Genomic DNA, 26,264 nt, shown 5'->3' with positions numbered 1-26,264 from the left:
TTAATGCTCCCAGGATACATTTGGCTGTGCAATTAAAATTTTTGTCTTGTAGGTGCTTCTCCATGTTCTCCAGGGACATGCAGCCATATCTGTCTTCCATCACCAGTCCATGTGAAAGGTTACAAGTGTGCTTGCCCTGATGGTACTTTCTCTTTAACTTCTGGCAAATGTGGAAGTGAGTACATTTCTTCACCTTAAATAGTCCAAGCTTACTGCATTCTCTGGTCTGCTTCATGATTTTTTATGAACCTCCACAACAACTTTTCTAGTCTATATAGAAGGTAGAGAGAGGGTAGCAGATGTCCCTGCTTCACTCCAGAGGCTTAAAACCTTGTCCAGAAGCCACAGTAAAACTAAGTCAGACATTCGAGCGCCCATATGTTCATCTATATTGTCAATTGAGTATCTGCTCACAAGACAATATAGATGAACACATAGGTGTTCGAATGTGACAGTTTTACTGTGGCTTCTGGACAAGGTTTTAAGCCTCTGGAGTGAAGCAGAGATCTGCTACCCTCATCACCAAGGGGTGCTGTCCTCAGAACTGCCTAACAAGTAACTTCTTTCTACCTACTATATCTTAAAGCACATGTGGATCTGGTCAGAGCTACTGCTCTGAACTTGCCCAATAATTATGGGGTGGTTGTATGATGGGAGAAGGCTGTTTGTGTTCTAACGTACTGGTTTGGGAGGAATATCCAGTGAATAGGCTGTCGTGTAAGAATCATGAATACTCCTATGAAACTGTTGTGTAGTTCTACAAATTTGTGAAACTATATATCATTTCAGGAATGGGAAGCAGTATTCCCTTTGGTTCCAGTAAAATCTCTTACATTGCCACAGGAATTTTTCTGAAAAGCTCTTGATATTTAACTGAACAAGTACACTGCACTTCCCAGTTGCAAACAATACTTGGCATATTCTGCCACAAGGGACTTCAATGTGGATACCAGAGGCAGTGGGGATGTAATGGCTGGCTTAAGGACGCAGGATTTGAACCTAAGCTTTCATAGTTTAGCCCATTGCTGTAACCCAGGCTTGTCCAAATTTGAGTAATCAAGGGCTGCAAGTCAGGGCCGTGCCTAGGGTCTCTGGCGCCCCCCTGCAGAAGAAGGCGGAACACAGCGAAGAGAAGGCTAGACGGGAGTGCCGCCTCCTTCCCTGACGCTGCGCTGCCGGAACCGCCGCCACGGAGGTAAATTTAAAAAGAAAAGAAAAGGGATGTTGCGGGAGGGCGAGCGAGGTGAGCATGGTGCGGCGGCGCCCCCCAGAGGGAAGCGCCCCCCTGCCATGCTTACCTCGCTTACCGTGTTAGCACGGCCCTGCTGCAAGTGCAGGTTTTCAGGCTATCCCTAGTTTGTAGGAGAGATCTGCATTCAGTGGATGTAGTGGGCATACAAATCTCATGCACAATTAGGCCAGGTTTTCAGTATACCCCTGTCTGCAGCCCTCACTGAATTTGAACAAGCCTGTTTCTAACCACTAGGCCTCTTCCCCCTCCACAATGTATTGAGGATGTGGCCATGTGAGAAAAAATTGTAAAATATGGCACTTAAATGACTGTACTGAGCAGATGGAAAGTGGGATGCAAGAGACACAATGGAGCATGATTTATGGTGGGAAGCTTATTTGCATTGGGAGGGGGGGGGACCTGAAGATGAATTTGTAGAACTGTAAATACTAGCCTGTGTTCAATTAAGTAATTGTTGATATATCAATATATGAGAACATCCAAGCCTTAATGGCAGACAAGGTATGTTCTAAATTCTGGACAGAGGCCAGTTCCTTATATAGGGAATTTGGCTTCTTGAACACACAAGATCAAAATACATAAGATTCACTTTTACAGGAGCGTAAGTTAGTTTTCTGATGACTACATCATCTCCATGAGTCTCCTTCACCCATTAACCATCAGATTATCCATAATGTATTAAATTGCTCCCAAGTTGATACAAATGACGATGTTTTTCCATTCCTAAAGGCAGGGGCAGTTGCACGGGGCCCCATATCTCTGGCACATCTGTCCTCCTGTCTCTGAACACCTCCCTGCTCCGTACCTTAATGTGCATCCACATTTCAGTAGAGCATCAGGCAGCAATGCAGCAACGAGGAGGCTCTGGGCTCGGCAGCTGACAGGATATGATAATCTTCTACTGTCTCACTCTACTGAACGTGGTGGATGCACATCAATGTACGGGGTGAGGTGGAGTTCTGAGAGCTCTAAACCTCCTTTGATAAATTATGGCTTATGGGGGGGTGGGCACGGGGCCCCACTGAACTGGTTTGCACAGGGCCACACAATTGCTAAAACCGGCCGTGCCTAAAGGTCTCCGGGTCACCTAACAGCTTACCCTGCTCTTCATAGTTAAGCAGTGAAGTAATACACATTCAGAATGTGGTCATACTCTAACCTACTGTTAAAACATATTTCTAAGGTAGATTATCTTTTCAAGATCCCTAATCTAGCAAACCATTACAGTAAGGGTCATATGTACACCTCTGCCACAGAATTGACCAGTACATTTAGGATGGCCACAGTCTAAATGTTAAGACAGGCTTCTGTGCCGTTTCTTCTCTTGCTTTCTAACCCCCATCTGTGGAAGTATAAGGAGGAGCAAGAGTGAATATTCAGTAAAGTGTCAGGAGTGGGGAATGAGGATTAAAGATGCAGAGAGTTAAGAGTACAAAGGTGTGAAATGGAGAGGGATCAGAGGTGCTTCATTAGAATGAGGTTTGGAGGTGGTAGGCAGGGTATGAGAGGGTCCAAACCCTATCAGCCTTCAGATCTTTTCTAGGCACCAGATGCTAAGCCCTTCACATAAAAAAAAAACCCAAATGAGGACCATAAGTAATGAGGAACAAATTCTTATAAAGCTCCATAAATGCAACAGAACATTGAAGTTGGGGCTGTGGTTCACACCAGTAAGGTTCTAACTGCTGATGCAGGATTAGTGCCAGAAGATACCAAAGCATCTAGTATAAATGAGAGAGTAACGGCAGAGACAGTGAAAGATGAAATTAAAAACATCTTGCAAGCAATAAAATGCTGAAAGACCATTTAACCCTTGTAAGGGAAATAGTGTCATAGCTGAAAAGTTAACTGCTGTACAGCTAGGGCAAAAAGACCCTCATAGCAAACAGAGAAAAATGTCAAAAAGTAATAGTCCTAACTGTGCACTGGGGATATGCCATTAGAATTTACAGTGGTGGAAATAAGTATTTGATCCCTTGCTGATTTTGTAAGTTTGCCCACTGACAAAGACATGAGCAGCCCATAATTGAAGGGTAGGTTATTGGTAACAGTGAGAGATAGCACATCACAAATTAAATCCGGAAAATCACATTGTGGAAAGTATATGAATTTATTTGCATTCTGCAGAGGGAAATAAGTATTTGATCCCCCACCAACCAGTAAGAGATCTGGCCCCTACAGACCAGGTAGATGCTCCAAATCAACTCGTTACCTGCATGACAGACAGCTGTCGGCAATGGTCACCTGTATGAAAGACACCTGTCCACAGACTCAGTGAATCAGTCAGACTCTAACCTCTACAAAATGGCCAAGAGCAAGGAGCTGTCTAAGGATGTCAGGGACAAGATCATACACCTGCACAAGGCTGGAATGGGCTACAAAACCATCAGTAAGACGCTGGGCGAGAAGGAGACAACTGTTGGTGCCATAGTAAGAAAATGGAAGAAGTACAAAATGACTGTCAATCGACAAAGATCTGGGGCTCCACGCAAAATCTCACCTCGTGGGGTATCCTTGATCATGAGGAAGGTTAGAAATCAGCCTACCACTACAAGGGGGGAACTTGTCAATGATCTCAAGGCAGCTGGGACCACTGTCACCACGAAAACCATTGGTAACACATTACGACATAACGGATTGCAATCCTGCAGTGCCCGCAAGGTCCCCCTGCTCCGGAAGGCACATGTGACGGCCCGTCTGAAGTTTGCCAGTGAACACCTGGATGATGCCGAGAGTGATTGGGAGAAGGTGCTGTGGTCAGATGAGACAAAAATTGAGCTCTTTGGCATGAACTCAACTCGCCGTGTTTGGAGGAAGAGAAATGCTGCCTATGACCCAAAGAACACCGTCCCCACTGTCAAGCATGGAGGTGGAAATGTTATGTTTTGGGGGTGTTTCTCTGCTAAGGGCACAGGACTACTTCACCGCATCAATGGGAGAATGGATGGGGCCATGTACCGTACAATTCTGAGTGACAACCTCCTTCCCTCCGCCAGGGCCTTAAAAATGGGTCGTGGCTGGGTCTTCCAGCACGACAATGACCCAAAACATACAGCCAAGGCAACAAAGGAGTGGCTCAGGAAGAAGCACATTAGGGTCATGGAGTGGCCTAGCCAGTCACCAGACCTTAATCCCATTGAAAACTTATGGAGGGAGCTGAAGCTGCGAGTTGCCAAGCGACAGCCCAGAACTCTTAATGATTTAGAGATGATCTGCAAAGAGGAGTGGACCAAAATTCCTCCTGACATGTGTGCAAACCTCATCATCAACTACAGAAGACGTCTGACCGCTGTGCTTGCCAACAAGGGTTTTGCCACCAAGTATTAGGTCTTGTTTGCCAGAGGGATTAAATACTTATTTCCCTCTGCAGAATGCAAATACATTCATATACTTTCCACAATGTGATTTTCCGGATTTAATTTGTGATGTGCTATCTCTCACTGTTACCAATAACCTACCCTTCAATTATGGGCTGCTCATGTCTTTGTCAGTGGGCAAACTTACAAAATCAGCAAGGGATCAAATACTTATTTCCACCACTGTACATAACCCATGTTTTAACCAAAAACATTTGAGAGAAATCTGAAGATTGGCCTTCTCTACTCTGGAAAATAGTGCACACTAGTGCTGTCCAATTAATGATCAATTTCATTTTGGAAAAAAAAATCAGGAGTCCTGATTTGGGATTTCCCTCCCTCCCTCCCACCCTAACTAGCCACAATCCAACATACCTCGCTGCCTTTTCTCTCATGGCTCTGGGTCCAGCCATCTGGGAGCACTACCTGCCTCATTTTCTTCCCTGCCGCTGCCTTGGTCCCTGCAGCTTTCTCTTTTGGGCCGTTGCCGGCAGCGCTGAGATTGTCACAGGCAGCTCCGCTCACCCCTTCTGCGTCCATCCGGCTCTGCATAAACAAGAAGTGCATCAGAGAGCCGGATCTGCGGCAGGGGGAGCAGAGCTGCCTGTGTGAATCTCTTGACGCTGCCAGGGATTACCCAAAAGAAAGCTGCAGGGACCGAATTAGTGGCGGGAAGGAGCAGAATTTGAGGCAGGCAGTGCTCTTGAATGGCTGGACTTAGAGCCACAGGAGAAAAGGCAGCGAGGGATGCCCAAAGCAACTACATGACCTACAGCATAGGCTAGTGGGAGACTAGAACCAGGAAGTGTGCAGGTGAAGTTCAGTTCCCATAAGCCCACACTGAATGACTCTTTATGTTGCAGTGAGCTTGTGATCAAGGTATGTGTTGGTCCCAAAACTTAATCACATTTTTTCATAGCTCATGTCAAGCAGTGGCTTTTTTTTTTTATGGAATTTTTCTCTAGGAGCTCATCCCAGACCTCTTGTGAACCCTACTGTTAGTCATTTTGAAGACCTTCAACATATTCCACAGCTTAATTATATAGTAATATAGTAGATAACGGCAGAAAAAGACCTGCACGGTCCATCAAGTCTGCCCAACAAGATAAACTCATATGTGCCACTTTTTGTGCATACTTTACCTTGATTTGTACATGTCTTTTTCAGGGCACAGACCGTATGTCTGCCAGCACTATCCCTGCCCCACCTCCCATCACCGGTTCTGGCACAGACCGTATAAGTCTGCCCAGCACTAGTCCTGCCTCCCACTACCAGCTCTGCCACCCAATCTCTGCTAAGCTCCTGAGGATCCATTCCTTCTGAACAGGATTCCTTTGTTTATCCCACGCATGTTTGCCGTTTTCATCTCCACCACCCTTCTATAATTTTGTCTTGTCTGCTAATTGGTTTCATTGAGAGTCCTGTTAGTGTTTGAAGAGTTAAACCATTAACTATCACTTCCTTTCTGGAGGAGAGTGATAGGTTACTGCTCTTCTTACTCCTGTGTAGCATACAGGGCCTCCCATTAAAGCACTACCTAAAAGAAAAAAAGAGCATTGGTACCAGGGCCAGCTTAAGAGGTGAGCTTGTGAGGCACTGACTCAGGATGCCCAAGATAAAGGTAAGAGAAGTCTACCTCATTGGTTCCCCCAGATCTGCAATACAGAATCCCATTTTAAATCTTTTAAAATTAGTATATAGGCTCTTCAGAAGTCATTGGAAAAAGAGGGAAAGAAGCTGGATGGGGTAGGGTCAGAGATATATTGTCACTGGGGATGAAAAGAGGAGATGCTGGATAGAAATATATAGGGACACTGGGGATGAAGAGGAGAAGCTGGACAGAAATATATAGGGACATAGAGAAAAGGAGATACTAAACATGGAGGAAGATAGAGGTACAGAGATGGAAGATGGATAGTAGTGGACACGGAGAGAGAGTAGAAATATCAAATGGACATGAGACCTTGGTGAGTGAATTAAGAGAAGACGGAAGGATGTGGAAACCAGAACCTGGGACCAACATGATTTGAAAAATGCAAACAAAAAAAGCAACATTGGGCCTTCAAGACTGGGACACACAGTCTTTATTGATGACCTGACACGGGCCGTGTTTCGGCACTAAAGAATGCCTGCCTCTGTGCTAGAAGGGTCAGTTCAGTGCCCCAGCGTAAAATGCAAAAATGTATCGCCATTCGCCACAGTAGCGAAAATGCAGCTCTATAAGGAGCCTTCTCTTTGTGCTCCTTATAGAGCTGCATTTTCACTACTGTGGCGAATGGCGATATATTTTTGCATTTTACGCTGGGGCACTGAACTGTGACCCTTCTAGACCCCTGAGGCAGGCGTTTAGCGCCGAAACACGGCACGTGTCGGGTCATCAATAAAGAACTTTTGTGTCCCAGTCTTGAAGGCCCAGTGTTGCTTTTTTTGTTTGTATACTTTCTGTGTATGCTGTATTACCCTCTGTGTTATGTTTGAAAAATAAAATGACCAGACAACAAAAGGTAGAAAAAGAATTGCTGCTGTCTTTTTTTTTTTTTTTTTTTTTCACTCTTATATTAGCATGTGGGCTTCATTATTTCAATCAACTTAAAATCAAATTGAATCGGGAAACTAATTTTTTTTGAAAGAATCAAATCGTACCAAATCAAACTTTTTTTGACTGAATCGGACAGCACTAGTGCACACTACTAGAACTCTGGGGTTGGAACTTTTTTTTTCTTCCCCCACTGTTTGCTTAACTGACTGAACACCTGCCAGGCCATTCTTCATACACAGTTATGTGCTTTGTGAAGGTTTTGCCTTTGAAAGTGTGTGAGTTGTAAGGGAATGAATTCAGTACATGCATACTCTCCAGACAGCTCAGAAAGCAGGATTCCAGCATTGGCATGCTTGCATAGCCCAACTGAATCTGCCAGTCAGTGTGTAGGCTTGTAAAGTGATATACAACAATATATAAAAGCAAGCAGCTGGCCCAGCTTTCTGTTGGGGATTTTGGGTAAAAAAGAAAAGCAAGATGCCTGGGGTTATCCCGCTGCCACTTAGAGGGTCCATCCTTAGCACATCTGAAGTCTGCCTGCACCTGCCGCTCATGCTCTACACCAGCACCCTCCTCCCACCAACTGGGTCACAACTGCCTCTGGGTGAGTCTCCTGCTCTCCAGTTATCCCCAGTGATGTCTAGGTTACTGGAGCCACACTCCCAGTGGTCCCATAGTTCCCAGAAAGCACTCGTAGACACCAGGATTCTTTCAGTCCAAACAGCACAATGAGCAAACGTGTGCTTTTGGAACAGTGGACAAAAAAATGTGTATTTAGCAGACAGTAACAAGTAACTGAAAAATGGATCAATTAGAAAACTAACTAGACATTTGCATACTTCCTAGAAAGTACCTGGGGAGATCAGGACAAACACAACCCTTCACCAGTTATCAGATATCTGTTAGGGCTTCAGCAAAGATCTCTTTTCCTGGGCTGAAACTGAAGCAACAGCCAGTAGCTGCTGGGTAATTTTCAAAACTCCAGGCCACTCAGAACCCAGAACAGTTGAGTTCATAGGCAACCCGATGCTAAGCCTCCCCAGCCCAGCTGTGACCTTCCCCCGCCTGCTTTCTCCTTCAATGTGGCCCCGCCGGTACAGCCAAGAACAAATTGTATCTTCCACCTCCGCCCTCAATTCCCTGACAGCCCTCCATTCTGTCCCTGGCGTTTAAACCTGTTGCAGCGGCAGCTCGAGTCCAGTCTTTCCCTTCCCACTGTGTCCTGCCTTCCTCTGATGAGGTATGTCCTGTTTCCGCGAGGGCGGGACATTGAGCAGGAAGAGAAAGACTAGAGGCGAGTCGCAGCTGTGACTTAAAATAACAGGTTTAAACACCAGGGCGGCTGCGGCAGGAACAGAATGGTGGGCTGGTGGGGCTGGGTTACATCTCGAACTGGGGGGCTGAAAAGGGGGGCTGGGGCAAGTCACCGGACATGGATGGGAGGGGAGGACAGGGCAGGGGCAAAGGAGAATCGTTGGACAAGAAGGGAGGGGAGCACAGGGGAGAGGAGATTTGCTAGATATGGATTGATGGAGGGGCCAGGGGAGGGAGTGAGATTTGCTGAATATGGATGGAGGGGAAACTGCTGAATTTAAGGGCTGGATCGGAATGCTTTGAGGGCAGATGCAACTGGAGGAAGGATAGGTACAGGACTACAGATGGTAGGCAGAACGCATAAGGGCACAGGAGGAAGGTGGACATGGTGAGTGAAAAAATATCAAATTGAAAGAAGACACTGGGACCAAAGCAAATAGAAAAACTAAATGCTCAAACAACAAAGGTAGAAAAAGTATTTTATTCAGAATTTATTAATTGGAATAGGTCAGCTTTTGGAAATGTGCATCTGTGATATTTTGCATGCAAGTTTCAATTTCTCTAGTATTGGTGTTTGCCGAGTCTGACGACTTGAGGTAACTTTCCAGTTCAGTATTTTGCCTTCGTATCTTTTGATTTCTAGTGCCTTGTCATATCTGTTGTGTGCTAGCGTGTACTATTTGCAGCCCTTTTGGTTTTGTTTTTTCACTAGGTAGTGTATTGCTGGTTTAGAGCCTGGTGTTAGTACAGTGCTGCCTTTCCACGCATAAGGTTGTAGCTCGTCCTGTCCTTGGAATTAGTGCTGTTATGGTTTGGTAAGGTTCTGAGTGTTTTTTTGCTCGTTTGTGTTTAGTGTTTTTTGCAGTGGAGAGATTGTTGGCCATACTAAGGTGACATCAACACTTTAAATTAATTTTAGTTTGTCATAACATCAGACATGGTTTTATAATATTTTGGAGGATCTGATGTTGAATTGTGACTTTTTTGTTTTCTGTGCTGTCGGGCAATTATGGATGTCGGCCCCCTTTAGCCTCCCCAAACAGTTGGGCCACTGACTGCCTATGTTTGAGTTTTAAATAAAAACTGGTTACATCACTGCAAGGTGCTTCCTATTATGTGCCAACTAAAGAAAAAGAAGTTGGTTCTTTGTAACAGCTTTAAGCATAAACATGCACCATCTGCTGGCCAAACAGGAGAAATACACTTCAGACATATTTAAGACAGGAAAAATCCAATATATTTTACAGGTTTAAAACGTACTGTTCTTTGCACCCCCCCCCCCCTTAAAAGAGACCCCGGACTGCGGCCTCCAGACCATTGATCGGGTCTCAGTAGTCCAGTGTTGGGGTGGTTATGGCTTTTCTCTCCTTGAGGCCATCAGCTTTGCCACATTCATTGCTCTTCTGGTGCTTATAACAGTTTTTGCCACATTCATTGCTCTTCTGGTGCTTATAACAGTTTTTACCACATTCAGTACATGCTAACAGTTTAAATCCTGTTTGGTATCAGCTGACCAAAGCTTTTACCTCACTCAGTACATGTGAATGGTTTTACTCCTGTGTGTATTCTCTCGTGCTTTATTAGCTGTGATTTATGAAGAAAGCTTTTTCTACATACAGTGCATGTAAACTTCCTTCCCTTTAGAGATTCTATGCGGCTTTTATTTCCGGCAGCTGAGACTTTTCTTTCACTCCGTACGTGAAATCGGTCTTTCCTGGGTGAAATTTTACATTTCTTGTGGAGCATTCTTCCTGGTAGAATATGCCCTGGTTATGACAGTAGCTTCAATCGGTGTTTTCTGATATTCTGTAATGTTTGCTTTATTGATACTGCTTTCCCATATTCTATACTTGTATATAATCCAGTTTCTTTATTGTTCAGGTGCTTTCTCACACTTAGAGCATGTAAAATGTGTGTAACTGAAGGTTTTTCCCACAGTCTACATTTAGATGGTCTCTCTTCAGTGTCAGATTCCTTTGATAATGTCTCTGCTATGAGGTCGGGTATGGGTTCAATATCCTGGCACTCTTCTGGTAGGCTGTACACAGCTAGTAACATAGCTGTACAATTTGCATAGGCCTTTAAGATATTTACATGAAAGTCCTGCTGCTTTCTGTCTGAGTCCATAGGTATAAAATAGTTTGTATCATTCAGGTGCCTTTAGGACCTTGTAAGGTCCCGCCCAATTAGCTTGACGTTTATTCTGATGGAACTGAGACTAAAACAAGTACCTGCTGGCTCTCAAAACTCTTGTTTTGGGCCTTACAATCATACCATGTCATTTGCTTGGTTTGGGATGCCTGCAGTTATCTCTGACAAAATTCACAAATTCTTTTAATCTCTCCTACATGTTCAAATACAGGGGTGTCGGAGGTATCAACATTTCCCTTCCAATGTTCTTACACTCACCCTCCAGCCATAAAGCAACTCCAAATGAGAACCCTGTAGATTTCTGAGGTACTCTCTGCATGCAATCAGAAGGTAGGGCAGTATTTCTTCCAGTCATGGTCTCTTGTTTCTACAGGTGTCTTTAACTTGTTCTTTAATGTACCATTAAATCTCTCCACCAACCCATTAGTTTCAGGGTGATGTGTGGTACATACAGACTTCACTCCAGTGTGCCCAGATTCTGGATCAACTCGGACAAACAGTGTCCCTTGGACACAGTTATTCTCGTGGATATCCTACCTGGGAAAATATTTCTAGCGGGGCAATTTTCTTGGATTCTGTGGAAGATAAGGCTACCGCTTACTATAGCTGGTAGCAAAGTCCACCACTGTATCTCCCACTCTGAGAGAAGGGCTGTGGATATAGTGGGGCCTCTAGGTGTCCCTAGCCAAAGGGCTCACTGATAATGGGTAAGGGGAGGTTTCAGGGGAGCTCGGGGGTGATCTTAGGTCTTAGCCACTCTTTTTGGCTTGCATCACAGGTTTGACAACTCTGCTACAGCTTGAGATTTTCCCAGCCAATAGAAGTTCTGGGTCAGTCTAATGCCTGTGCGTGTCATCCCTGATGTACTGCTAGTGGAATGTCGTGTGCAGTCTGTAGAAGTTGTTCTCTGTATGCCCTGGGCATTATAAGCTGCTTACCTGCTATCCAGGGCCTATTAGGATCAGCAGGATCAGTTTCTCTGTACAACAATCTCCTTTCCATAAGATTCAATCTTTACTAGTCTCGCTGGTTTGCTGATCAGTCCTCTGTCTCGGGGCTTCTAGGTCAGGGTCAGAGTGCTGTGCTTCCTGAAAAGCATGTCTCTCTTACAGTAGCCATCTGTAAGGGTCTCTGCTGGTGACTTTGCCAAATCAGGGTCATCAGTCTGATCAATAGGTGTATCAGTTAAATCTGGCTATTCATACTCATGACCCTGGTCACCTCTGGAAGTGATGCTGCCTCCTGTTGCTTGGTCAGCTGGTCCCACCTGGACTGGCTCAGGATCTGGAACTGGAGGTGATCTCCTCTGTTGCTGCTTATTTGGCTGCCCAGGCCTGACTACAGGTCATGTAGCGGAAATGCTGACTCTATCAAGGGTAATGTTCATTGGACGCATGTTGGTCCCACACAGCATTGGTGCTGGCATGTTTTATGCCACACTCCCAGTGGCCCCACAGGTCTGGGAACTAACACACAAACCACCAGGATTCTTTCAGTCCAGACAGGCAGAACGAACAAACTTGTTGCTCTCAGAACTTGAATGGCGGACAAAAATGTGCATTTAGCAGACAGTAACAAGTAACTGAAAAATAGATCGATTAGAAAACTAATGAACGTTTGCATACTTCTGTTCCTGGGGAGATCAGGACATTTTATAGCTGTTCACCAATTATCAAATATAACTTATTTTTTAATTTTAACAGAGCTTCAGCAAAGAGACTTCGGACTGATACTGAAGCAACAGCCAGCATCTGCTGGGTAACTTCAAAACTCCAGGCCAATCAGAGCCCAGAACAGTCCCAAGTTTCAAATTTAAAAACTGGTTACATCAATGTAAGGCACTTATCTGTGTACCAACTAAAAGAAAGAAGTCTGTCCTCTGTAACAGCTTTAAGCTAGACTTGCACGGGAACAGGATTTGTGGGAATCCTGTGGGGATGGAAACAATTCCTGCAGGGTTCATATAGAAGTGTACGCTGCACTTGCACCAACTTCTCACTTACCGAGTACCAAGTTCTTTGCTGCCCTCTTGCTTTATGATTCAACAATTTTATTGATGATACCCAGGATATACATTGCATACAAAAGACTCCAAGCCCCAAAAGGCTGACGTAGTATAAACATAGCTTCATCCGTCATCAAGTTTTTACATTAACTCCCCCCATTCCCTCCCCCCAGACTAAACCATATTGATATCTATAAGAAAGTCAGTAAAATTATAACATCATAGTAAGTGCATATCATTGGTACCACTCCATTCACTGCAACAAAAATCAAGCTCTGTATAATCAGCAGTTATCAAGCAGTTTACAAGTGATAGGTTTAACATACCGTCATAAACATTTAAACTAGACCTTAAGTTCCCATGCTATCCTCTACACCTCCTGGGGTCAGGGCAGAAGAGCCTGTGTTCTGATGGTTCTCCCTCCGACCCCCACAAGGTACTTCTCTTAACAAGTACTAGTATGAGTAATACAAACTGGAATTAACTCCCATCTGCTCTCTTGCTTTAACAGCACAGATGTGGAAAGTCTCCATTAAGGAGGTGGTAGAGACACAAATAGTGATCAAAAAGGCATGGTATGAACAGGATCTCCTAATTAGAAAATGGAAGCTATAAAAAGCTGAACTTAAATGGCTGCATGTGTGTGGATATGGTGGTGACTCTGGCTGTGATGAACTAGGGACAATACTGGGCAGACTTGTATGGTCTGTGTCTCGTATGGCAATCTGGTTTAGGATGGGCTGGAACAGGACAGTACTGGACAGACTTTTATGGTCTCCCACGAATGAGAAGACAGGCTGGAGTGGTCTTTAACTCTAGCAGTGGAACATATGGATAGGGCCGGACAGATTTCAGTGGCCTGTCCCAGAAATGCCAAAGATCATAATCAAGTATGTAATATCACATTCATTGCTTTAATTATGAATTGATGATTGACTATTGGGCAGACTGGACCATTCAGGGTTTTATCTGCTGTCACTATTAATCCTCTCTGCTCCTGGGCTGATGCGCAGACCTCAGCTCTGTCACAGGCACAAGCATTAGATGTCACCTGACCTACTGGCGTGTGCATGTGGTGACCTCACACAGTGCCAGTGAATCATGGAACACTGGTGTGCACATGTAAGAGTTGTCTAAGTTGCAACTTATGTTCCTTCCTTGCATGCAGTGCTGCAGCTTGAACCTAGAGAGCCGGTGGTTGGGAGGCGGGGCTGGTGGTTGGGAGGCGGGGATAGTGCTGGGCAGACTTATACGGTCTGTGCCCTGAAGAGCACAGGTACAAATCAAAGTAGAGCAGGGGCGTAGCCAGACATCCAATTTTGGGTGGGCCTGGGCCCAAGATGGGTGGGCAGAAGAACCCCGCCTCTTCCCACAGATGATGTAGTCTCTCCTTCTCTCACCTGCATGCCACATGGTTTCTCAAATATCCTCCCTCTCCTGCATACCTTTTAAATAGCAGATTTTCACCGGCAACGGGCAGCAACTAATACACACTGCTGATGTTAGCTCCATACCCTTCCCTCTGATGTAATTTCCTGTTACCGCCTAGGCAAGAATACATCAGAGCGAAGGCTGTGGGGCCGGTGCGAGCAGTATGCATCAGTCACTGCTCACTGCAGGCGAAGGTATGCATATTTACAAGGTATGCAGGAGGGAAAGTTGTTGGGAGTTTTCGGCTTGTGGGACTTGGGGATCCCTGCCAACCACATTATAGCTATGCTGGTACTGGGTGGGCCTGGGCCCAAAGTGGGTGGGCCGGGGCCCACCTAAGCCCACCCTTGGCTACACCACTGAAGTAGAGTATACACAAAACGTAGCACATATGAGTTACCTTGTTGGGCAGACTGGATGGACCGTGCAGGTCTTTTTCTGCCATCTACTATGTTACTATATTTGAGACCGGACTGGAATTTTTTTTTATGTATCATTAAATTCGTGTGGGTATGGGTAAAATTTCTGTCCCTGTGCAACTCTAGGCATAAACATGCACCATCTGCTGGCCAAACAGGAGAAATACACTTCAGACATATTTAAGACAGCAAAATATCCAATACATTTTACAGGCTTAAAACAGTTGCCTCACAAGGAGGCAGGTAAATTTATTGCAACGGCTGTGTGCTCAAGACTGGTGTCAGTGCTACTCACAGGGGCAGGTACTCAGCCACAAAGGTGTCTGGTGAAGGAAGACCCTGTGATTCTTGAACATAAGTACATTGATCATTCCTTCTTCAGAGGGAAGAAACATGCAGGTGAGGAAGGGAAGGAAAACTACAGCTGTACTCGGTTTCACTAGCAGTACCTCTAATATTAGTCCCTCATACCAAAAATAAAATATCAGAAGAGTTGGAGGTTCAGCCGGGCAGTACTGGTGAAATATGTTACCCTCTTAAATTCTCACAAATTAAATAGGTTTGAATCTGATATGGAAGAACTAGAAATGGAGAAGTTCTGATGGTGACAGATAACAGCCCAGTGTCTGAAGCAGAGATGTATAAGCTATCCTTATTGTTCAAGTTACTAGTGCATCAGTATCTTGACACTACTAGTGCCCCAAAAAAGGAAAAATCTGTTTAGGGACACTCTCATACTGTGAAAGATGAAACACTTGGCAGTATGTCTGCATACTGCAAAGCATGCGAGTGGAGAGAATAGACATCTTTCCAACTGTGGAGGAGTAGCCTAGTGGTAGGGTGGTGGACTTTGGTCCTGGGAAACTGAGGAACTGAGTTAGATTCCCACTTCAGGCACAGGCAGCAACTTGTGACTCTGGGCAAGTCACTTAACCCTCCATTGCCCCATGTAAGCCGCATTGAGCCTGCCATGAGTGGGAAAGCACAGGGTACAAATGTAACAAAAAAATAAAATAAAATAAAAAATACTTTAGAAATGGAAAATAAGGCTGTTTTCAGGGGAAGCTGGAAGTCCGTCAGAGGAATGAAGAAGTAGTAGTAGTGACAGTTTATCCCACTTTCCCCAGCTCCTGCTAGCAGTTGCAACACAATACCAACATTGGAGGCAGGCTACAGTGGACCAACAGTATGTCAAGAGGCAGGCTGCATCCAACATGGTTACACAAGAAATGATTGCTTTGGATAACCAGCCGCTGCAGGCTGTGGAAGATGTGGGGTTTAAGCAGCTGCTCATCTATTGGCTCCAAATGTGCCCAGAGGAGAACATTTTAGTAAGACAAGTATCCATGCAGTGGACACTGGTGGCACCAGACAGGGCACTGTGGCAGTGCAAAGCTTCACAAATTTCTGCTGCAAATGTACACTAGTTTTGCATGTGCAGTGTGCCCGCCTCTGAATATTGTGCATTCTTGACATGCCCCCTCTCCCCCTAAACAAAAATGAAGACTGACAGTAAAACATAGGTACACAAAATGAGTATTTGAGCTGCCCAACAACTTCATGTGCACCTTCTTGGTACATTACATTCTATGAATGCCAGAAGGAAGCAGTTTATCATAATGCGAAGATGAAACATTAGAAGAAAATGATTCACAGCATAGCCTGCCTTCCAAGTGTAGTTAATGTCCTGGCTTCTGATGTGCAAAATACTTTAGGATAAAACTTGATAATGAAATAGAAAATGCTAGTACTGTGCAAATGGTAGTGATGAGCAGGTTTTCTGGATGTTAGTAGGCAATTAAGGCAGATGCAGAAGCTAAACTAACTTATGCAGCACATGAATGTAAGCATGCATTTCTAAAATAAAAGCGTTCTTTCTTTGCAATTCAGAACTTTGTTTTGAGAGTACCTCGGATCTACAGCCAGAAGGCGGCTGCTGCTGCTTCGTTTAGCAGCCATATTCACATGCAGTAATATGTCCCTAATTCTTTTGCCTTGAAACTAGGCTCTATACCTAGTCTGGTCTTTGCGGAATGCGTACACCTAAAGTCTGCTTGTGCCTTCCATGTATTCCTCAATTTTACTACGTGCTATTCTCTTATATTCTTTCACAACTTCAGTCTAATGCTGAACATTTGTGCCTCTTTCCCTTGATTTGGCTTTAAGTTTTCGTCTGCAGTGCTATAATATACAGTCATAAGTTTGTGGATATCAAAATTGCTTAAAGGGAAACACGAGAGTCTTTAAAACAAGTACATGATTTAACAAACTTAAACTTTTCACACATACTCTGTTGGTGTGAGACATTTTAGCAGAATTTTGTATTAGTGTATCAGGAGCTGATGAACCTGAATCTAAATTGATTCATTGCCTTTAGTTCTCTCCACAGGTATTGAACTAACTTTAGGCCCAATATTCAAGATTTCAATGTCCAGGAGAGGTTTCTGCTAGTTTAAATTGCTTGGTTGGGGCTAACTGGCAATATTCAGCAGCATTTAATAAGACAGTTCTGCTGAATGGCCAACCCTAACAGGCAAGGTTAGGAGTGGGCCGGGGACAGAGTGCACAGAGTATGGCCCCCAGCTAGTTAGTGGTGATATTCAGACCACTAACCAGCTAAGTAAGAACAAAGTTAGGACAGAATGAGCAGTCTGAATATCGGCCAGTGCCTGGTTAATCAAAGTGTCTGATAGGGCCCCCCCCTTCACAATCACACTTCCTACCCCCAAAGAAAACGACTGCAGAGGTTACGGCAGTCATATTGGACTTTTGGCTGGCTCCATGTAGGAGCAAGTGGGTATCAGTCCTGCCCCAAATTTCCTGGTAGACCACCATGGACCTCCCCAGGTAGGCCTGAGGGGAAGGGCACCTGACCTGGGTTTTCTTTACTTTTGCAGGTGTCTGTTGAATATGGCCAGGACATGACATAAGCTCTGGCAGGCAAGATTGCCCTGGACATTCAGTGCTGGGCCCATGGCCTGGCACTGAATATCATGGGCTAACTTTGCTGGCGAGTATTATCAACCAGTTTACCTCTAATGTTCAGATGGGACTGCAAGATAACTTCAGTCTGTAAGTTATACAACTTTTGTACTGAGATGAGGCTAAATGGTATGAGTATACTAACAAGCCTGACTTGTCTTAGGGCATCATAGGTGCTGCTGTTTAGAATGTCTTAAATGAAGATGTTTTGACATTCTTGTTTCTGCTTTAGATCTGAAGCTGATGTATTCCAGTAATAAGAAAATTCACTTGCTTGAGTTGGAATCTAAGGGAGCTGCTGTTAAGACATTAATGCAAGAGTGGTCTAATGTGGACCTGCTAGACTATGACTGGAAAAGAAATCTGGTTTACTGGGCTGATGACATAGGCCAACTAATGCGTTCTGTTGGTTATCAAGGAAGCGCACAGGTTATTACAACTGAAGAAGGAGGTGAACAAACTTGTATTACTCTTCATAGCTGCCCTGCCATTTAGGGATGCACATAGTTTTTTTTGTTCAACATATTATCCAATCCAGTGTAGGCAGATACTTTGAATTAATGCATGTTGTTAGAATATAAAATGAAATCATTCCAAAAAGACCCAAAAGCATGTGCAGTGCATATCTGGTTCCTGAACTGTTAGGAAATTTAAGCTTGCTTTTCTTAAGCACTTGTCACATCTGTGGAAGATAGAAGCAGAAAACAAAAGTATTTCTAAGGCTGACTCTCAAAGGCTTCCCCTGTTCCCACACAAAGTGCTTGGTGAATTGGGCCTTATGCAGACAAGTGCAGGCTTAGATGGAATTTAGGAGAAAAGGTTTGCTAATCTCCATCCTTCATGTGTCCTGAACTCGGGCTCCAGCTTCAATTTTTTTTCTGGTCTAGTAGGCATGGAGCATATGAAGAAAAAGTCCTCACAAGGTCTTCCATAGGAGCATAGTAGCTATACTGGGTCAGACTAGTAGTCCTTGTAGCCCATTATCCTCTTTCCAATAGTGGCCATCCAGGTCACACAAGTCCCTGGCAGAAACCCAAATAGTATTCCATGTTACCAATCCCAGGGCAAGCAATGCCTTCCCCATGCCTGTGTCAACAGCAGTGCATAGCAAGTATGTGGCAATATAATCTCACCCAGTACCTCACCCAAGCAAAATACAATTTTCATAACTAAATTTTCGTTTTTAAATTCATGAACTCAGACTTTTCTCAAACTGAACAGCCATAATATCCAACGGCTATGTATCTGTCAAAAAAAAAAAAAAAAGCCAGGCTTTGACCAGCTGTTAATGTAAATAGCTAGACTACCTTTTTATTCTAACTTGATGAAAGAGAATAAATTCATACAAAAGGAGATGAATGGCACCAAAATAACTCTAAAAATGTAACAAAATGGGAGGAAAAAAACAGTGAAGACAAACTAGAGGAAATGCTCTATACAGCACTGAAAATTAACTGCAGAAAAGATCAGCGCTGATCTATTCTATAAAGAGCCTGACCCTTACAGAATACTGGTACAGACAAATTGTATCCAAAAAGCACAATAGTGAGGATTCTACCAAATGAAGGGTAGGTTGTTCATCCTTAGGTACATTCCTCACTATTGTTTCTGGTAGGCATGGAGGCCAGAGTTTGATAAGAACTGGGTAAATGTGGGCATGTGGCTTTACAGTATTGGCATGGGTAGTGATGAATAAATCTTGAAAGCTTCCTTCCATTGAGGTAGCTCTACTCCAAAGCATGATTTCTCATGGGTCCCCTTCCAGGGCACAGCTATTAGTAGGGTTGCACAGTCTAGCACTCAAAGCTTAGCCTACTTTGGGCATTTTCTCCATGTACCCAGTGTTGGTAAGGAATCCTTTACGTGTTTAGCTGAAATGACTTGTAAGCCACATTGAACTGACTGATTTGGAAAATGTGGGGTATAAATGCAGAAATAGTTTACAGGAAACTCTATCTTTGAAATCAAGTTAAATACTATCAAAACTCTGCTGTTTAGTTATGTGCCAATGACAAAAGTTCAAACTGTTACCAAGCTTCCAAAATTTGGGGCCTATTTAAATGCTTTTGCAAGTCTTGAAGTTCACAATCCACTAATGACTGGAACTAGACCTGTAGGAGGCCTAGAGGGTAAAATATGCTAATGTTCAGTTTCAAATTCCTACTTTGAAAATGAGTTTCGTGGGTCCTCATTAGCACAATGGGTGACGTGAAATAGATGTTAAAATCTATTCAGTGGTCACTGTGTGGTAGTTAGTAATTTGAGGTTTCTAGTTTGAGGTTTCTAGTATAAGTTAATGTGTTTCAAGAATAGGAACTCTTTTTAGCTGGAGGGGCCAGTTTCCAGCTTTGCAACAAATTTTTATATTTTGGCCACTGCACCAATGGCCTACCTATTCCACAGCCTATGGCTTTTGTGAAACATCTACTTTGAATATTTATAGCTTCATGTGCTGAAATATTTTCCTTGGCTTAAATGTCCACCCAGAAATTCACTGCTGACTGCTCCTTTACTTACACCTAACGTTCTAGTTGCTTGCTTAGCTACTACTGCACACTGAGAGGGTTTCAATGTATCATTGATGATGCCTAGATCCCTTTCCTGGTCGGTGACTTGCATTACATAGCTATAGTTCGGGTTCCTCTTTCCCATATGCATCACTTAGCATTTAATGTGAGCAAGTGCAATCTGCCATTTGGATGCCCAGTCTCCAGTCTCATAAGGTCCTTTTTGTAATTTTTTCACAATCCTCTTGTGATTTTACAGCTTTGAATAACTGTCAGCAAATTTAATTACCTCACTAGTTACTCCCATCTCTAGATCATTTATAAATGTTAAAAAGCAGCAGTCCCACCGCAGACCCCTGGGGAACCCTATCTACCCTTCTCCATTGAGAATACTGACTTCTTAACACTGCTAACTAGTTTTTAATCCATACTAGAACACTATCTCATATCCTTTGACTCCCTAATTTCCTCTGGAGTCTTTCATGAGGTACTTGGTCAAATGCCTTTTGAAAATCCAGGTACACAATATCGACAGGCTCACCACATGTTTGTTCACCCCTTCAAAGAAATGTAATAGACTGATGAGGCAAGATTTCCCTTAACTGAATCCATGTTGGCTTTGTCTCAATTCATGCTTTTGAATATACTCTGTAATTTTGTTCTATATAGTCAGTCTGGCTCAGGCTCATCAGTCTAACTTCCCAGATCATCTCTGAAACCTTTTTAAAAATTAGCATTACATTGGCCACTCTCCAATCTGCTGGTACCATGCTAAATAAGATAAATTTATATTACTAACAATAGTTCTGCAAGTAATCAGTACTCTGGAATGAATACCATCTGGTCCAGGCAACTTGCTACTCTTCAATTTGTCAAATTGCGCCATTACATTCTCCAGGTTTATAGAGATTTCGTTCAGTTTCTCAGACTCCTCAGCTTTTGAGTATACTTTTTCTGCCACAGTATCTCTCTACTACTACTACTACTACTACTACTATTTAGCATTTCTATAGCGCTACAAGGCATACGCAGCGCTGTACAAACATAGAAGAAAGACAGTCCCTGCTCAAAGAGCTTACAATCTAATAGACAAAAAATAAATAAAGTAAGCAAATCAAATCAATTAATGTGAATGGAAAGGAAGAGAGGAGGGTAGGTGGAGGCGAGTGGTTACAAGTGGTTACGAGTCAAAAGCAATGTTAGAGGTGGGTTTTCAGTCTAGATTTAAAGGTGGCCAAGGATGGGGCAAGACGTAGAGGCTCAGGAAGTTTATTCCAGGCGTAGGGTGCAGCGAGACAGAAGGCGCGAAGTCTGGAGTTGGCAGTAGTGGAGAAGGGAACAGATAAGAAGGATTTATCCATGGAGCGGAGTGCACGGGAAGGGGTGTAGGGAAGGACGAGTGTGGAGAGATACTGGGGAGCAGCAGAGTGAATACATTTATAGGTTAGTAGAAGAAGTTTGAACAGGATGCGAAAACGGATAGGGAGCCAGTGAAGGGTCTTGAGGAGAGGGGTAGTATGAGTAAAGCGACCCTGGTGGAAGATGAGACGGGCAGCAGAGTTTTGAACCGACTGGAGAGGGGAGAGGTGACTAAGTGGGAGGCCAGCAAGAAGCAGATTGCAGTAGTCTAAACGAGAGGTGACAAGGGTGTGGATGAGGGTTTTGGTAGAGTGCTCGGAAAGAAAGGGGCGGATTTTACGGATGTTGTAAAGAAAGAAACGACAGGTCTTGGCGGTCTGCTGGATATGAGCAGAGAAGGAGAGAGAAGAGTCAAAGATGACCCCAAGGTTTCGAGCTGAGGAGACAGGGAGAATGAGAGAGCCATCAACAGAAATAGAAAACGGGGGGAGCGGGGAGGTGGGTTTGGGGGGGAAAATGAGAAGCTCGGTTTTGGTCATATTTAATTTCAGGTGGCGTTGAGACATCCAGGCAGCAATGTCAGACAAGCACGCTGAAACTTTGGTTTGGATGCAAGGTGAGCTATCAGGGGTAGAAAGGTAGATTTGGGAGTCATCAGCATAGAGATGGTAGGAAAAGCCATGGGATGAGATTAATGAACCAAGGGAAGAAGTGTAGATAGAAAAGAGGAGGGGACCAAGAACAGAACCCTGAGGTACGCCGACAGGCAGAGGGATAGAAGTAGAAGAGGATCCACCAGAGTGAACACTAAAGGTGCGGAGGGAGAGGTAGGAAGAGAACCAGGAAAGGACAGAGCCCTGGAATCCAAGTGAGGACAGGGTATCGAGAAGTATGTTGTGATCGACAGTGTCAAAAGCAGCGGAAAGATCAAGAATGAGGATGGAATATTGACCTCTGGATTTAGCCAGTAATAGGTCATTGGAGACTTTAGTAAGCGCAGTTTTGGTTGAGTGGAGAGGGCGAAATCTCCCAAATCTTCCTTGGTAAAGTCCAAAGCAAAATTCATCTCTCTGCTATGGCTTTCTTCCCTGAGTGCTTATTTACTCCTGTCATCTTGCGGTCCAACTGATTCTTTTGCCGGCTTCTTGCTTTTAACAGTTGTACTATATATATATATATATATATTTTTATTTTTTTTTTTTTGCTGCCAACACGATCCTCTTTCCCACCCCCCCACCCCCAAAGTCACGCATTGCATTTGACTTGCCAGCTGTTTCTTATTTTGCCGGATCTTTCCATTTTCTGGAGCCTATCCCCAGTAGTTAATATATCCAATGGTAAAACTTAATGGAGAACTTTAAAAGAATCTTAAACTATTGTTCCTTAATTCTCAATTTCATTTTTATAACAGTTTATCCCTTAGAGCCACGTTACCCTGTAAGGCTAAAACCTCAAATTCAACGGCTTCATGTTCAGCAGTGTGATATTCCCTACTTTAAGCCATTCAGCAAACCTCTGGGAAACATAATATCCACACCAGGTGACCACAGTTGATTTTGTATTCTAATGCCTTGTAGGGAAATTTGTATTAGAAATGTGAAGACTAAATGGTAGTGATGGTAGTATCGATAAAATAACTGTACCTTAATTAAAATTTCTTTCTATTATAATCTGTGGCTTTTAATTCTATTAACCCTTGCTGCCTTACCAGCTGCTAAATATTTAGTTTTCATTTTCTTGGAAAAATTGCAAATAACATGCAAAATCTATACATTCAATATTGAACATCACTGCAGACTTTGTAAGGTTTCAATAGTAACAGACAATATATGTATTATATTTCTACCCTGTATTTTTCCAAGAAAGCTCAGGTTCAATGTGGCTTACATAACAGCAATGTAGGGGATAAAAGCTTAAATGTTTTGGTTCTAAAATAGTATAGTATGAAATTTTTATTTTTTTTCCTCCCTCAGTCTGCGCAGCAGGTATTGACATTCCATCTGGTAACATATATTGGCTGTCTTGTGATGGCAGAGCTATTATGGTTACTAAATTTTCTGGCATGGGGACAAAGAAACTCTACCAATCCAAGAGTACCATCCACTACTTGTTTCTAGACTGGAAGAGAGGGTCCTTGTATTGGGTTGAAGGTACATGTATTCAACAAATGGACCTCAGTGGTGGTGACCTGCAGAATGTCTGGAAAGGGGCAGAATTGGAGGCAAGCAGCTTTGCCATGGATATTAAATCAAATAGCTTCCTTTGGAGCTCTGAAGATGTAGGTAAGTACCAAAAAATTCAAATTCTGGCCCTGTAAGATTAACAAACTTAGTAATGGTAGGGTTAACTCTTCTCCAGATAGTTTGTATTTTATAACGCAGTTGATACTGGGATCCTCCAGATATCCTATAATTAGGGCTTATCACTGTACAGATTCTACTTTATAGGATTTGAGCAGTGGCTTTCCCAAAATCTAGATTAATGGTAGCAGTGGATGTTTCCTAACCAGGCCAGGTATGCCTTAACCTCCCAAACATACGAGTTGAAAATGCCCTTTTACTAGGTTAATAGGGACCTGTATGGGTCTGGTACTGAAACAGATAGCCCTAATGCTGGTACACATACTGGCAAGCAAGAGTTAAGATGGGCATCAAATGAAATAAATTGAGGAAGACTGGATTGATAACATTTATCAAAAACCAGAATGGTTGGGGAATAGTTCTGTTCTGCAGTTCAGATGGTACTTTATTCTTGTAGAATCAGGTCACGCACAACTCCATTTTAGTGCCAGCTGCTTGATATGCAGGCCGTATTCATATTCTAAAGTTGAAGGCAAAGAGATGAATTGCTATCAGTAATTTTGAACATGCAAAATTCCAACCAGCTACAATTGATGTTCTTAATCTAATTTGTTTACCTTTCAAACACATTCTAATGTAGTCTGATTTTGTATGCCCAGGGTCTGTTCATTGCTTCATGAGGGCTTATCTGACATCATTACATTTGTTATTCAAGTTCTTTAATCAAACAATTTACTCACACTTTTGGCAATTAAACTCCTGGGAGATGGGGCTGATAAGTTCATATTTGTTTCTGTAAGCTATTTTCCATATGATAACATTAGTGCACTCCCCCTCCCCCCCATGTTTCTAGGTCTTCAGGCATTGAGTCTCTTGAAAGCCAAATCCTCTTTCTTAAGTAAAGACTGGAAGACAATGTTGGTAGCTGCATATGAACCATACCTGATAACCATTAATGAAACGACTCTTGAAATATGGGACAAAAGAACGATGGAGGTTTCTGCAACAGTGGAGGTTTCTGCAACGGTGAAAGATGGCTTTATCAGTGTTGTCATAGTATCAGATATGGAAAAAGGCAAGTCGTTCACCTGTTGGTAGCTATTAAAGGCTCAAGTATTAAATGTATGCTCCTGGGTCCGTTTTTAAATTCAATACTTGAACACTAACTGGTTTAGTCAGACATGGTTTTGCCAGCTTGCTGTATTGGATCCTCTTGTAATCCTAAAGACCAATAAGTTATTGTGACCAGACTCCCTCCCCCCCCCCAAAAAAAAAAAAAATGTCTAGAGAAACCAGGTTGAGCTTGTAAATCATTTAATAACAAGCCTCCCCAGATCTCAATATGTAAAACTTGCTTTCTTTGTACCACAGAGAGGCAGTATATCAAATCCATGACCCTTTACCTTACCTCTTCCTTGTAGCTAATTTATCAGGTACTAGCTAATTTATCAATTACTACAGTTCAGTATTCCTGATTCATACTCAAATTAAGTGAAAAAAAATGTGCTCAGTTCTAACTCACTCACCATTACATCCCTATGGGAATATTTGGTGGAATTGGAGGAATCATCTCACATCAAGGCGTTCCAGCAAACCAAACCATAGTATGTACATACTTTTTCCTGCAGCTCAATTAAGACAGAGGTTATACCTATTATTCACCCTCCTGTTTAAGTCCAATAATAAGAGACAACTAAATGCTTATTTTACATACTCCCTAATCTTGGTATGCCAAATGAGCCTGCATGTCACACACTAATCCTCTTGTATAGCTTATACATATATGTATTACTGTGGGTCACTAGTCATGATGTAATATGAAATCTGTGTTCCATGCTTAATCACCAAATTAGTAGAATTTGGTGTGACACAGTAACATAGTAAATGACAGATGAAGACCTGTATGGTCCATCCAGTCTGCCCAACAAGATAAACTCATTTTACATGGTATGCATTACTTTATACCAGAGTTTGATTTGTCCTTGCCTTTCTCAGGGCATAGACCGTAGAAGTCTGCCCAGTACTGTTCTTGTACTAAGTTCTGAAGCAAATGTCAAAGCTCCTTAAAATTTACACTCCAGCCCATCCCTATCTATTCAGTCATGATCAGGGCGTAGACCATAGAAGTCTGCCCAGCTCCCGTTTTGTTTCCCCAGTTACCAGCGTCGCCACCCAGTCTCCGCTAGGATTGGTGTGTGTATAGATATATACAATACTCGATCACCCATAATATTGCATCTGATTATACACGCCAAGATATATGCATGGTTTCCTAACTAGGGTAGCTCAGCATTCTTTGCTCTTTTTCCCTTGTCACACTATGATCACCCTATTAATATAGCAGATTCCACTTCCCCAGTGATGTTTCATACCCTGTCATGTCCCCTGGACTCTGGCCAAGTTTCGCTATGCTTTTTCAAAAGGGGACCTACATACAACAAAATTAATCACTGTAAAAATTGTAGTGTGTATTGCACATACCTTAACTCCTGAAATTGTATGCAATTACTTACAAACTTTTTAAGTCTCTCACCTGACAACCCAACGGGATCACAAAACACCGCCCACTCAGAATGTTCTGTATGGTCGTCACACACTCCTACCAGTTACACAAATCCGTCACATTATTTGTCTTCCAGTTTGTTTATA

General features: G+C 43.2%; 1 protein-coding gene across 2 annotated transcripts in view; it reads left to right on the top strand.

Moving 5' to 3' along the window:
* The window catches only part of LOC115463769 (low-density lipoprotein receptor-related protein 1-like), a 282,424-nt gene that overhangs the window by 143,352 nt on the left and 112,808 nt on the right, over positions 1 to 26,264 (top strand). Inside the window, exons 12-15 of one of the 2 annotated variants that reach the window (XM_030194532.1) lie at positions 53 to 175; positions 17,682 to 17,900; positions 23,289 to 23,597; positions 24,469 to 24,690. In XM_030194532.1, the coding sequence (XP_030050392.1) occupies positions 53 to 175; positions 17,682 to 17,900; positions 23,289 to 23,597; positions 24,469 to 24,690 (873 nt within the window). The remainder of the gene's footprint in view (positions 1 to 52; positions 176 to 17,681; positions 17,901 to 23,288; positions 23,598 to 24,468; positions 24,691 to 26,264) is intronic. The other variant, XM_030194533.1, reaches the window with a different exon arrangement.

The sequence above is a fragment of the Microcaecilia unicolor genome, chromosome 2 (assembly GCF_901765095.1).
Source record: "Microcaecilia unicolor chromosome 2, aMicUni1.1, whole genome shotgun sequence".
Lineage (NCBI taxonomy): Eukaryota > Metazoa > Chordata > Amphibia > Gymnophiona > Siphonopidae > Microcaecilia > Microcaecilia unicolor.
The sequence above is the reverse complement of the archived record's forward strand: the minus strand, read 5'-3'. Positions and strand labels throughout refer to the sequence as shown.